This window comes from Cnephaeus nilssonii (assembly GCF_951640355.1).
Source record: "Cnephaeus nilssonii genome assembly, chromosome: 2".
In the NCBI taxonomy this organism is placed as follows: Eukaryota; Metazoa; Chordata; class Mammalia; order Chiroptera; family Vespertilionidae; genus Cnephaeus; species Cnephaeus nilssonii.
The window spans coordinates 49,973,811-49,988,740 of record NC_137073.1 but is presented as its reverse complement, the minus strand read 5'-3'; the positions used below and the strand labels follow the sequence as shown (position 1 = coordinate 49,988,740).

Genomic DNA, 14,930 nt, shown 5'->3' with positions numbered 1-14,930 from the left:
ACCAACTGAGCCACACTAGTCAGGGCTTTCCTGCTATATTTTAATTATGATGTAGGGATTTACATTAAGAAAAACAGTACCTGCCCTAACCGGTTTGGCTCAGTGGATAGAGCCTGCGGACTCAAGGGTCCCAGGTTGGATTCCGGTCAAGGGCATGTACCTTGGTTGCGGGCACACCTCCAGTAGGGGGTGTGCAGGAGGCAGCTGATCGATGTTTCTCTCTCATCGATGTTTCCAAATCTCTATCCCTCTCCCTTCCTCTCTGTAAAAAATCAATAAAATATTTTTTTTAAAAAAAAGAAAAACAGCACCTTTTAAAAAGTCACAATGTGCTCTTACATGACAGTCATGAACGTACCAAGGGGAAGGGGTCAATGGGAGGAAAAAACAGGGGATACCTGTAATACTTTTAACAACAAAAATAAAAAATTTTTAAATGTCAAGGGGGAGAAAAGAGTCCATTATAATTTTCACTGGGAAAATACTAAATTTCAAATGTTGCATTTAAAGTGAACCTCAAAAATGCTGTTTCCTTCCTGTATCCTTAGATGCAATAACTAAATTTATCATATTATACTTAGTTTCTCATCTAAAACTATACAGAGTTAATAGTTGGGGTAGGGAGCCTTATGACAAGGCTTTTGTTTTTTAATGTATAAGGAAGGAGTTTGCTTCAAAATAGAACAAATTTCAATGGCATTTCAGGATAGAAGAATTCTAATATTTTTCCCCCACGTCTCACCAAATTTCAACACCTTACTCTTCCGGAGATGCATGCAATTTAGATTATAAGTGTATGTGACACTTAATTAAAGTCTGCAAAAGGTTTGAAGATGAAATGCCATATAATCGTTTGATAACAAAAATGAAGATAATGACTATTCCTAGTCTCTTCTCTCCTGTCTGCCCAATTATAGCTCTGCCTCTTCGGCAGAATTCTTCACATGAAATGGATTCTTATACAAACTCTCATGGGCTTTACTCTGCTCTCCACCTTTACCCGGTGGTTTTGTTCCTAATAGGACCATCCTTTACACCAGTTCTAATTCACTACTCATTCACTGAAATAAAGACCACATTTAATGCTGAACCTGAGAAATCTCACAAAGCGAATGTATAATGAAGCTCTAAGAATATATGAGCAATACACAGCGCTCTGCCTGGTCCCCGCTCTGCCATTATCTGGGCAAATTGCTTAACTTCTTTGGTCAGGTCTCAGGTTTTCATCTACCTAATTATTGCGAAGATCCTGTCTAGCTTTAAACTCTATTTTTCTCTATCTGTGTTTTATGTCAAACCAGTCAGACACACTGAGACAAACCTCTACTCTTCATCTATGGCACGGCTTTCCAGACAACTGCTTCATATGGCCACTCCATCGCTGATATTAAGTCTGCGGGTCCCAACTGATTGTAGCCTTGTGTTTCTCATCAACTGCACTCATTTTCGAATCACCTGCCATAAACGAACCTTCTTTTTCTTTTATTTTCAGTTTTTCTTCCCTAGGGAAATTTATGTTGGTTCCAGGCATCTGCCGACCTACTCCCTTAAGACCACCAAGCAAAAAATTCATTTGCTTTTCCCAACTTTCCCCCATCATCAATAAATTATTCTTATTTGCTCTTAAAGATGCTTATGTCTCTCCCACTTACTCCTTATGCTCTCCCTGCAAAATGGGATACCTTTTGGTGCAATGTCTCTTTCAAGCTCTCCTTCTGTTTTCCTAATTTTTCAACCTGCTTTGCCCTCGCTCAGTAATCAGACGTCATTCTTCAGCGGCTGCCGCTTTGCACCTCCAGTCATCTCTTGTCAACTTTGATTATGCTCTGGAAGCCCTAATTCATCCACATCAAATGCCTACATTTTGAAATGACTTATTAGAGTGGAAATCAGAAACCCTTGCAATCTGTAGCATGGCGAGCACTGCTTCCATTGGCTATGTGTGAGCGGCTCTCTCCGTGCCCACAATTTCTACCTGGTCTGCAGCCTCTACCTAAATCAGAAACCGGGCAGGAGGGAAGGCTAGCAAGGAAACAGTTACCTCTTTCCAGGCTATCTGGAAGAAATGCCCCACTGGTTTAAGCTTGCTATCATCCAAAACACGTTTTCGTTTTGGTTTGTTTTTCCCCTTCGGGCACAGGAACAATAAAGTTCTTTTTTTAACCCCTCTACAAAATCCTACCAACATCATGCCCTACTCAGATGCATCGTGCCTGTTAGTTGCAGTGCCGCAGAAGACAGTTTCTTCTTCTTCCTTTTTTTTTTTTTTTTTAAGGAAAATAATACAAAAGACCTTGTGGAACATATTTAAAAGATTTAGAACCATCTTAATCCATTATTCAGATACAGATTCTGAAAGAGATCTAAAGGGCAGGAAGAAACTAACAACATTTGTGGCAGGAAAAATTCATGTTAGAAACACGGACGTCCTTTCTGTTAAAGGGAGCTGGGCCCTGCCTTACGGATACAACAGGGACTTCAGACAGCAGGGAGCGGTGCTGACTGCTCTCACTCACCTACAGTGCCTGTCTGTGCAGGGCACTTCCTACTTCTCAAAGCACCTCTATTATCTCCGGGATGTTTACAAACCTCTTGTGAGGTAGACAGGACAGGTATCATTCCACTTTGCATATGGGAAAACTGAGATTCAGAGGGCAAGGTAACCAGCTCCTAGCCACAGAGTTCTTCAAAGCTGGGTCAAATTTATAGCACAGGCTCCCTGATTCTTTGTTCTGTGCTCTACTGCACCCGTGTGTACACACATGCGCCCACACACAGCCTCACATACATAACTAATGACTTTGCCATGCAAATATCCCGGGATAAAATTAGGGGAAGGTCCAAATGGTCTCCTGTTACCAATTTACTCTAGTCCTGCTCTTACTCCAGACTTCTCATTTCTTTTATTCTTCTATTTTAAAATCCCCACCCGAGGATATGTTTTTAATTGACTTTTTTTTTTTTTAAGAGAAAGGGAGAAAGAAACATCGATGTGAGAGAGAAACATCAGTGGGTTGCCTCCCGTATGCACCCCAACCAGGGATTGAACCCACAACCTAGGTACGTGCCCTGACTGGGAATGGAACCCGCCACCTTTCTGATGTACGGGATGGTGCTCCAACCACCTGAACCACCCACCCAGGGCATCTTTTACTCTCATCATCTTCACCAAGCTCCAGAGTTACTTCCACTTGTATGCTTATGCAAAAAACACCAGACTCCTCCTCAAGTCGCTGCCCCTCCGCCCCCTCCAAACCTCCCACTTCAGAATCCTAAAAGCCTCGCCACACATCAGAGCTAATGAGCGGGTCATCCACAGACTCTCCCTGGTGAGTGCTCAAAGGGTGCTGATCCTCATCAATAGCACGGAGCATGTTTTGCAGGCTGGTTTGTTTGAATGTGCAGGACATTTTATTAAACTCAAGGTGTTTTCAGGGAAAGCTGGTTTGTGAAAGGTTTCCCTCTGGTAAATCTACCTCCTGGGTTCTCCTTCAATATACACCCTGGTCAAGTCCAGAGCACAGCCCAGGCACTCCAACCTCTAGAGACCAGATGGCCGACCCTGCTGACCTTAGGTATAAGACTCAAAATCCTAACGAGTGCACATGAGTACAACAGGGCTGAATTTTGAGACCTTGATGCGGGAAGCAGAACATCAGCACGTTCGAGGCGGTTTGCCCCCTTCTAGGGTGACCGGCGTCCTTTGGTAAAAGCACAAAGGACTCGGTGGAGAGCCTGGCTGGGCCACACTGCTCCGGGGATAAGGAAGGGCGGATGAAGTAGAAGAGATATCCTCCCCCCAAAACAGAGTCTTCTGCACAAACAGGAAGTCAGGAGAGGAGCCTCCATCACAGACAGAAGACCCACTAGGACCGTCAGCAGGGCTGCAGTTTGAATATTCAGACCTACGCATCCTGATGTGGAAGGAGTGGGCTCTGGCAAAATGTAAAAGGCTAATAATGGGATAGAGGGTTAGTGGGCGCACAGCATAACGTGTAAGTGGCCCCCGGAGGCAGCCGTGCTTGCAGCTTCTCCTGCACACCCGCCGTCACCTGCTGCACGAGAATTTGCAGGAGTGGGGACTGCAACTGAAAGATGTATTTCTTCCTCTGCCCACTTTTTTTTCCTGTGCCCCTGAGGTCCAGACTCTAGAGCTCATCTTTGACAGACACAGGCAACTTATGAAACCCCGGGGCAATGTTCCGGCAGGTAAAATGAGTCTGAAAGCCTCTGTGTCAGTGTGTTTGGAATGATTTCTCATTAACAGCCTTACGAAGCACATTCGCATTTAAACACTCAGGACCACCACCATTCTAAAATACACTACTTACACAATACAAAGAATTCCAACCTAGAAAGCTGTGCATGGGGTGAGGTGGGGTGGGAGAGAAAGTCTTGAGGGAGAAAACACCTACAAGGAATACTGGAGCCAGAGCAAGTAGATCAGTAATGAGCTATTTAAGGATTTGCTGGCAACCCTTCAATAGTGTTTCACTTTGAACAGCAAATGTCACCATGAGTGCTTTTGGCCCCAAAAGACACTGTTTTTAAACAGGCCACCTTCTGAGAAGTTGAGACTATAGCGTCTACGAGCACAATTTAAAATATACCAAGCAAAAGAGAAATAAATTTAAGATACTGGCTTGATCAGTAAGTACAACGGTGTGTGTGTGTGTGTGTGTGTGTGTGTGTGTGTGTGTGTGTGTGGTGGGGGAGAAGGTGGGATATTTTGCTTTGTTTTGTGTTGTTTGTGAAGACTGTGAATTTTAGAGCAGGAAGAGGGGACCTCAGGGAGAGCTGCCCTCCACACCTGGGCTTTTACAGAAGAAGAAACTGGATCATTCCCTTGAGAAGAGTGTTATAACACACTGAGATCTCACCTCTGTATAGTGTGATTCCGGCCCCCAAGAAGGCTCCACAGAGAAAGCGCTAAGGAAATGGTCTGCGCTCACAATGCTGTCTGGGCTATTGTTGCACGGCTTTGTAGTCGGAGAGGGAGGCTGATTCAGTGTGTGCCAAGCACAAGGGCTCTGAGTACTAAAGAAGGCCCTTGGAGATGATCTCGTCCAACTTCCTCATTTTACAGAAGATAAAAAGACAACCCAGAAAAGCAAAAACAACCAGGCCAGAGTTCCACATCCGGTGAGAGTGGGTTTCTAACAGCAGCACTACTGATATATTTTTGGGGGCCAGATATTTCTTTGTTGTAGGGGGCAGTCTGCACATTGTAGGGTATTTAGCAGTATCCTGGTCTATAGCAATGACAATTAAAAGTGTCTCAAAACATGGCCAAATATCCTCAGGGAGCAGAGGGGAGGGCAAAATTGTCCCCAGTTGAGAACCACTGGGTTAGCAACTGGTACAGCAGCAACCAAATCCCTCTCACTCCCAAACTGGCACTATGAGAACACTTGTTTTCAAATAATCATTAATCAGGGAGAACTGATTAATGCATTAAGCCATCACTAATGCTGGTTACATGTCAAATGATGTTATTAAGAAGCTCTTAAAAAATGAGTCCTAAAGATATGAATAAACTGCATTTCCCCATCTAATTGTATGTGCCTGATATAAACACATATTTGTATGTACATCTACATGAGGCTGAAACTATGGAATCTATACAACAATGAATCCCTCATTTTTGGTTGGGCAAAATATAGTAACATCATGTTAAAAGATACTTCAGGGACACCCAGCCAGTATGGCTCAGTGGTTAAGCATCAACCCATGAACCAAAAAGGTTACCGGCTCGATTCTAGGTCAGGTCATATGCCCAGATTGCAGGCTCAATTCCCAGTGTAGGGCGATCAATTATCCTGTCTCATTGATGTTTCTATCTCTCTCTCCCTCTCCCTTGCTCTCTAAAATCAATTAAAATATATATATATATATATATATATATATATATATATATATATATATATATATATTAAAAAATACTTCAGGGAGAAACCCCTCTACTCACAGTAAAATTTCTTACTATCCTTAGTCAAATTCACTACATGTTGTACCTAAATATAGATCACCTTTGTTTTTAATTAACAAGAAGGAACCTCACTGTCAAATTGTTTAATTATCTTATTATACTAGTAAAGGTAAGAAACTCAGTTCAAAGTGCTGAGGTTTCCTAAAAGACGGCTTCAAAATAGTGCCAGATCACTTCTTAAACACAGGGGAGACAGTCGGCTTAAAAATGCATAGGACACCCAGCTTTTACCACCAACAGCAGCCTCTGCTTTCGCAGTTCCAGTCAGCTATGATATTCCAGCATTACCTGTTTCTCTTTTTCCGGTGTTCTCTATTAGAATTTTCTGATTCACTACCACTGCTTGTGTTACAGCGTGAGCGGGACCTGAAGACAAAATAAGAGCAAATGAAAAACCCACATTTAAGACAAATGGAAAATTTTAGAAAGGTTCCTGTTGGTTCTTCGGAATTAATTCCATAATAAAATTACTAACCCAAACGTAAGTAGCATCCCTCCCCCGGTCAGTGTCTCAACTCAGTCAGACATCTGAATGAGTCTAAAGAAGTGTGATTAGATTAAGGCGAATGTCACTATGCTCCCAGAAAGGACCAAAAAACCAAGCACTTGCAACAGAAATCTGACATAAAGCTATAAGCCCGTGATAAACCAAACCTCCACCCTTCATCGAGAGAGGTAGAGTTTATTTCCTCTCCCCTTGAATTGGTGCTCGTCCTGGGGCTGATTTTACCAACAGAATGAGGAGGAAGGGAAACGCGGACAGTTCCAGGACTAGCCCTTAACAGGGCTGGTAGCTCCTGATTCCTCCCAGCCACCAGAGTCCCTGGAGAGAGGCCCCAGGCCCCCCGCCATTCTGCCAGGCACCAGACAGAAATAACCCAACCTCAGCCACCATCCAACTGCAGCTTCGTCTGAGACTAGCAAAGCTAACTAGAAAAACTTCCTGTTCACTCAACAGAATTATAAAAGAGGTATCGGTGACTGTTGTTGCTTTAAATACACCAAGTTTTGGAATGGTTTTAACGTCGCAGCAGATAACTGAGACAGCTCCTCTGAGATACAGCTCCTCTGAGGAGCAGAAACAAGAGAAATTGCTAAGGGTGCTACAGAATGGAAGACCGAGAACCAGCTGACACCCACTTAAAGTTAAAGAACGCATTTACAGCACTCTTAAAGCAGCCACTAATAAAACAAACAAGAAAGTCCCCCCTCTGGCCTCAGTTCTGAGCTCTGCTAATCTGCTGATCCTTCCTCCCTCTCCCGGACCCTCCTTCCCATTTCATTTTTGTTGTTGTTGTTTGTTTGCTTGTTTACCTCCTCCTTTGCTTTAGATCTGAGTCTTCACCACTGTTATGGGCTTTCCTATGGAAAACAAATAAATGAAGACATTAAATAGAAATTTATCAATTGACTAAGGAAAGCACATCAAAATGAGTTTCACTTCGCTTAATGTATATGCTATATATTCATTCATTATCAAACATTTGAATCACACATATATGTCCATCCCTACAATAGGTCCCAGAAATAGACTACCCATTGGCTTCAAGAAACCAACAACCTAGTGGGGGCTGTAAATAGTCTGCAAATAAAAATGTCTGCACAACATGTCTGTTAAATTCCATTCATCCAGTGATGCAGTTAGTCTGAAGTTTCAAGGTCTGCAATCCACCAAGCCAAATTCTGCCATCATCTGACATCCGCTCTCTCCTGGATGCCCTTCCCAACACCCTGGCTTCCAAGTCCCCTTGACCTTTTCTCTAATAATCTCTTCACAATAACTCAGCACCCACATCCTGGTCACACTTGGACTTTATCCTCTGTAATCACCTCTAATCACTGCTCTCAGACCACAATCCCCTCCCCTCACCCTCCCTCCTCCCCCCCCTCCCCTTTACCACTTCTATTTACTTTCAAACAGCTTCGATGGGGTATCCTGGTTAAAATGTGAGGACTCTGGAGCCAGACAACCTGAGTATGAATCCCATCTCCTTCACTGATGAATTTTGATTTAAATTATTTCTCTACTTAGTGCCTCCCTTTTAACAAAACTTCCCACAAAGGGTTGTTATTAGGATAAAATAAATTAATACATTTAAAGTGTATAGAGTAGGATCTAGCCCAATGTGTGCACTCAATGAATGTTAACTGTTATTACTGCTCATTCAACTACTTCCATTCTACCTTTCTTTGACCTCAGTAGGATTATTTGCCTATTGACTGTGTGACTATCCATCAGCTCTTCACTGCTTCATTCTCTCTCTGACTCAGCTTAGATTTCTATCATCTCAATAACATGCATACCAATACTGAAAACTTCCTCCAACTTTCTGTTTTCTGTTCAGTCTTTTTGGCAAGACCCCAACCAACTATCCAGGTTCTCTGGACTACACCACAACAGCTGGCTGAACAGTGCTGGAGAGAGTTACACAAAAGAGCATATTAGTTACACTACAAATCCATGTTCATAAACCTCAAGTGGATCCACAACACGGCCCAGCAATGGTACCACCATTCTCTGATCTAAGTGCTCTCTGTTTCTGCAAAGCATTCAAGAGCTATATCTGCCCTGATCACAGTGCAAAAAACCCTAAATTGAAAATAATCTTCCTTCAGCATTTTGAAGGTGATGCTTCATTCTCTTTTTTCTGATATTGCTGTTAAGCAGCCCAAGACCAGAATTCTTATTTGTCACCATTTATGCATGGACTTTTCTTTTCTCTTCCATATTCCTCCCCTACTCCCAAGTGTTAAAATTTCTCTCTAAATCTATAATGTTTTAAAATTTTATGATAATGGATCTTGGTATGGATCTAATTTTTCAATCTATTATATCAAATACTCAGCAGGTCCTCCATAAAGATAATTCAGTTCTGAAATACTTTCTTGTACTACTTCTTTAATACTTTCCTCTTCTGAATTTCTTAAGGTTTTGCCCTAGAAACTTCATTAGTCAAATGTTTGATATCCAGGTTGGATAGTTTTTTTATCTTTATTTACAGATCTATGCTTTGTTTTTTCTCTACTCTGGAACTCTGGGGGAGATTTCCTTAACTTTATCTTCTAAACCTTCTATTGATTATTTTAAAAAGTCTGTCACATTAAAGTCTAAGAACTCTTATGCACTCTTTCCTTTAGATATCAGTTTTCATTTTCCAAAGATAACAATTACACTTTCACAAAAAACTTTCTGTTTCTTATATTGACTCTATTTCCTATGGGTGCCCCTGCCCTCCCCCCCGCCCCCCCCCCCCCCCCCCCCCCCGCCACACACACACACACACACAACTCTTAATTGTTTCAGTCTCTGTCTTTCCAAACAGAAATTATCCTCAAATGCTAGGTGATAATGACTCTCTCAGGCATTGTGCACTAAACCTCTGGGTGGAGAGCATGCTAACCGGTGGCTTCACTGTCATGTGGAACAAAGTAATGTGGGTAGTCTCAACCATTTCCTTGGAAAATCCTTGGGAAGTTTCTATCTGCAGATCTTTTCTCTTGTATCTGTCCTTTCTTACAGTGAGATTCTGTAATCTCATGCCTGGAAGACATAAGCCTGGCTTCTAGCATTCTGGGAATGAAGAGAGAAGGGAGCCATTTAGTAAGCAGACTTTCACTCTCTTGATTTTTCCTGTGGCCACAAATTCTATGTGTCTTTTACCAAGTTAATACTCCTCTTCAACTACGCCAAGTAAATGTTGGAGTTTCTCACAGGTCTGTCATTGGCTTGGTCTCTGCATTCTATCTATACTATCTATCTAGACAGCCTCCTCTGTATTTCGTATTTCAATTAACATTTTTAAGAAATTTATATTTTAGTCAAGACAACTAACCCAACTCCTGACTTACATCCAACAATCCATATGAATCCTGCAATTGGACTTCTCAAAGGAACCGCAAATTCCACATACCCAAACCCAAAAAGTTGTCCCTTTCAGCATGCAATGTCCTGGTGGTTCTTATTTCAGTGCATCACGCTTTAATCCATGAAACTGCACAAGCCTGGTCTTCATTCTTGACATCTTTCGCTCCTTCACCCTCATGCTGATCCTGCCAGCACTACTGATTCTACCTCTGGATGGGTTCGAAACCACCAACTTTCTTGTCTCCACATCACCAGGCTGGCTCATGCTCCCATTCTCTTTGGCCAGGACTCATATGATAGCCTGCTGCCTGGCCTCTCTGTTTCCACAGCTATTCCCTCCCACCTCTTTTCCACAGAACAGTAAGGGCCACCTTTACACAACACAAATATGATCTTGTTATCATCCTTTCTGAAAACTACTGGTCTAATGACCAAAATCCTCAACAAAGCTCAGGTGTCTGATGAGGTGTGGCCCCACCTTTCTCTCCAGGCTCATTTCTAGCACTTTTCTGTTCACCCTCAATGCTTGAGCAACACTGGCCTTTATCCTTTTCATGAATGCTCCCCTCTCCCTTCTCTCCCAAGGCCTCAGCACATACCAGCGCCTCTTCCTCTTTGTTTGCTTTTATCTGATCCCAGCTCCAGCATCCAGCCTCAGGAACCCTTCCAACCTCTTAAACTCAACAACGCAGCAAAACCTCCCCTATTAGTGCTGGTTACACATGTGTTTGGATGGCAAATGTTTATCAAGCAGCTATTCTTAGAACACGTGTACTTTTCTATATGCATTTTTCAATAAAAAAGTTTTTAAATTTCCCTAAGCATAACTCCCCCCTGAAGAACATATAACAGTCATAACTGCACATGTATTTGTAATTTGTCTGTTTCTTCCCTAACAAACGACAAACTCCCAAAGGTCAGAGACTTTCTCTAATGCTGTTTAATACAGTGCCTGGCATAAAGCAGGTACTCTAGACATTTTTTAGTATAAAGATGAATGGGGGTAAAAATAAATTGTACTGTCAGAAAGCATGCTGGGTTTCTTTTTCTAAAATAGGAATGTTTAAACACACAGGCATTAGGGTCTCCATGAACCTTGACAATTATAAAGACGTTTGTATGTGTATTCAATAATACAGTCTTTCCCCCTAGGGAATGAGTCCAACATTTCATCAGATTCTCAGAGTTCTATCACCCAAAAAGGCTGAGACCAATGTTCTAGACTCTGCCAGAATTTGACAGCTGTACTCATCTAATGACAAATGACTGGCAAAATGTGAAATTGTGATATCTTCTGCAAAACATGTTATCCTGGTATCCATTACAAAAGAGAATTTCCTATTATTAAATTTAAGTCCTTGAGATTCTTCCATGCTGATGACAAATCTCGGTTTTAAATGTCAGAGTTAATCCATGTCTGTAGGGATTTGTGCCCAGGGGCAAGGTAAATATATGTGAAGATAAAACAAGACTAACAAGGACAGGGACATTTAAAGGGCATTTATAGTGGGGGAAAAAAAAACCACAACACAACAAAGAATGAGCTTTGGCTCAGTCATGCTGACACGAAGCAATGGCTGGTCTCCTCCAAACACAACATGCTGAATAAGTTTTAGGTGACACAGAACCAGACAGAAGGCTTTATGGTGCTCAGACCAAATCCCAATGGTCTTTCGCACGGATGGTGCCTATGAAAGAGTCTTGTAACCACACACCACAATTGCTTCTCTGTGTTTCACTGGAAACCAACAGAAAATGTATCTCAGCACAGAGTCATTAGTCTGGATTTGAGAATGTATATGCTCCAAACTATTTCAAGCATTTAGTTTGAAAAGAAATGTAAAGTTTGGTGCATTTTAGCAAAACTTGATTAAGTTCATTTTTGGATATATTAAAATCAAAATGGCCATTTGCTCAACATGTGCAATTCTTTTATGTAGGAAATGACAAAGTACACTAATAATTAGGAATGAAACACTGTAAAAACTTATCTAACAATAATCAGATGATGCAAAATTCTTTTTTTTTTCCTTTCTCTTTTTTAAATATATTTTATTGATTTTTTACAGAGAGGAAGAGAGAGGGATAGAGAGTCAGAAACATCGATGAGAGAGAAACATCGATCAGCTGCCTCCTGCACACCCCCCACTGGGGATGTGCCCGCAACCAAGGTACACGCCCTTGACCGGAATCGAACCTGGGACCCTTCAGTCCGCAGGCCGACGCTCCATCCACTGAGCCAAACCGGTTTCGGCGCAAATTCTTAATATATTCAGTGAAACCCACTACCCACATCCCTCAGCACACATATATACATAAATGCATTTTAAAAGTATTTCCCAGGGGTGTTGCCACGTTTTTTAGTTGTCTGAATTGAACCAATCCTTGGTAGGGAAGGAGGGCAGAAAATCTTTCCTCCTGCCTTACTGAAATGATGGTCCAATATCCTGGCCTTTTCCAGATGTACAGCCCTGGATCCAAATCCCAGCTGTGTTACAAAGGACAGTTCCTGCCATCTCCCAGAGCCAGTTTTCTTCTCTGTAGAAGTGAGATGATAATGCTGGGCCAGGTCCTGTCCACTGGTACTCAGCCCCATCCCAACCCATCTATAATCTTCCCTGTAGTGCCAACACTAGACGGCTGACAATTGCATTTTCCTGGACTCCTTTGCCAGCAGGGTTCCACTTAGAGACACTCAGGTGAGATTGGAAGGCAGGGGAAAAGGGGAGGCAATCGTGCTTCTGGCAGTACCTGTGGCACCCACTCATGCACTCCTGAGAAGTGGGGTTCCACAGCATCAGCTACGGTGGTGGCACCTCCGACAGCGGCAGCCAGCAATGCCAGCAGCCAGCACAGGCTCCTGGGAGCCAGCTCAAAGGCAGAAGCAGCTCTGCATCTCTGGGTAACACCTCCTTGTCTCCTTCTATTCCTCCAGCCCAGGGACAGGACAGCATCCAGACCTCAGAGCTGTGCCATGTCTCTGCCTTTTCGTTCCTTTAATCCTACTCATATTTGTGCACCAAAATTCCCTGCGTTAATCCCTCTCTGCTAAAAATGCCTCGTGACTGAATGACACAAAGGCCCATTTCTGAATAGTTATTACAAAGATAAAATGAGCTAATATACAGCAAGCAAACTGCTCAGGACTTAGAACATGATGAATGCCAACTATTATTCCATTATTCTATCTAATGGTCATGATTTCTCTCCTCCTTTTCAGCCCGACTAGGTGAGGGTGATATAGACCTTTCTCAGCTTAACCATCAAAGGATTTCAGTGAAGTTGGACCTGGTTGGAGAAAGCTGGGGAATACAGTCTGGAAAACTGGCAGAAGTAGAAGATGAGACAGGGATGGACCAACAGGTAAGTATAAACAGGGCTGAGAAGACACAAGGGCCTCTGCTTTCCAGACCCACCATGTATATAAAAGGAATGTTGATGGTTATCTGAGACGGTGACCTGAATTTCTCATAATTATAAAAGTCACTCAGACCCAGGGCAAAACACAGCCCCATCACGAAGGAATGAAGTGGATTTCCCCGGTGAGTCATTTCTTAAGTCTTCCTCTCTTGGACCTGCCCCACTGCCCACCCCTGCTGTGCAAAGAGAGTCCCACACGTCTAGATATGGACGTTTATAAAAAATTAAATAGTACACACATGTACATATAACCACCCAAACAGTCTAACCTGCTGGGCAACACAGTGCATTTTCTCTGCGCTTTGAAAGGAGTTTTACTCACATTTATACAACAACATCAGCCTGAGAGCAGAGGACACAGCCTCAGTTGCGATTAATCTATAACGTAATGTTGTCTTCTCAGGCTGAAACATTTAATGTCTTTTATGTACTAATATATGTCATTGACATAACATGTTACATAATTTATTACACATACTGTATAATATGTATTATTAAAGTATATCATACATGTATTTTTTAACTTATCAGTCTTAAGTACAATTCAGAAAGCTAGTTCCTGTTAATATTTTTGAAATTATGCTCTGAAACTCTGGCTGTTTAAGAGAAATGCTCCAGGACCCTGGCCTATTTTATTTATCTCAGAAAATATAGGCTTTCTGCTAACTTGGGGAGACAAACAGTCTTGATATCATGAGAATACCCTGTGATAAAAACGTGCCTGGGACCAAAAAATTAAATCAGGGGCTGTGCTCAGCCTACCTTCTCCTTGTTGGCTGCACAGAATCGTTGTCGCTCCCACAGGAGGGGTTCCGGCGGCGTGCGCAGGGAAACTTTGGGGACTTCGTGCGGTCATGGGGAGAGTTGTAGAGTCCACTAGGGTGAGAGAGGAGTGGTCGATAATCCCTGGAGGCCCTGGAGGAGCAAACACCCTAACCCCATACCCCAGTGGTCCTAGGGGGTGGTCATGACCGCACAGTTGGCACTTGCAAGGGAATACTAGATCATGAGCAAATGATCTTTTTGCTGACAAGATATATTGACAGAAAAGAGGGGTACAATCTGGTAAAACAAATCGTATAGGTCATTATTTTGCAGGAATGGATTTTTCCTGGTGGCCTCCAACAGTGAGAAATGAACAGACACAAAGGACAGAAATAATTACAACAATGAATTGCATTTATGATGAGCCTGCCACCTGCCAGGCGCTGACCGAGCTCAAAACTTTGTACTCATTATCTTAGCGAATAGTCATATTAACCCTAAGCACTGAAGTACAATTATTAGGCCCATTTACCAAAAAAATAAGAGAAATACAGAATGTTTCCTTCAGTAGCCCAAGTAACGTAGCTGGAAAGTGCAGAACTAGGATTTGAACCCCTGGGTGGTCACACCCAAACCCACTGTCACGATGGGTCCAGGAAGTTATAATGCAAGTACGTCGCTGCTTTGATAGTTACGAACAAAAGAAACTAAATATATATCTTTAGGAATGAAGGTCTTCTAGAATCACTATTCATCAGCTACAGTTTTCAACTCAAGTTTTTACAAGAACTATGCAATTGGAGGAAGTATCATTAATACATTTCATTTAGAGCTTTCCGAAATACATCATCTCACTCTAAACCGTCATGATGACCTTCCAACGAGTTTCTT

General features: G+C 42.4%; 1 protein-coding gene across 1 annotated transcript in view; it reads right to left on the bottom strand.

Annotated features, from left to right (window-relative positions):
- The window catches only part of EPB41L4A (erythrocyte membrane protein band 4.1 like 4A), a 216,400-nt gene that overhangs the window by 19,679 nt on the left and 181,791 nt on the right, over positions 1-14,930 (bottom strand). Inside the window, exons 15-17 of the mRNA XM_079790305.1 lie at positions 14,037-14,150; positions 7,304-7,351; positions 6,278-6,355 (exon numbers count right to left, since the gene is read on the bottom strand). Coding sequence (XP_079646431.1) covers positions 6,278-6,355; positions 7,304-7,351; positions 14,037-14,150 — 240 coding nt within the window. The remainder of the gene's footprint in view (positions 1-6,277; positions 6,356-7,303; positions 7,352-14,036; positions 14,151-14,930) is intronic.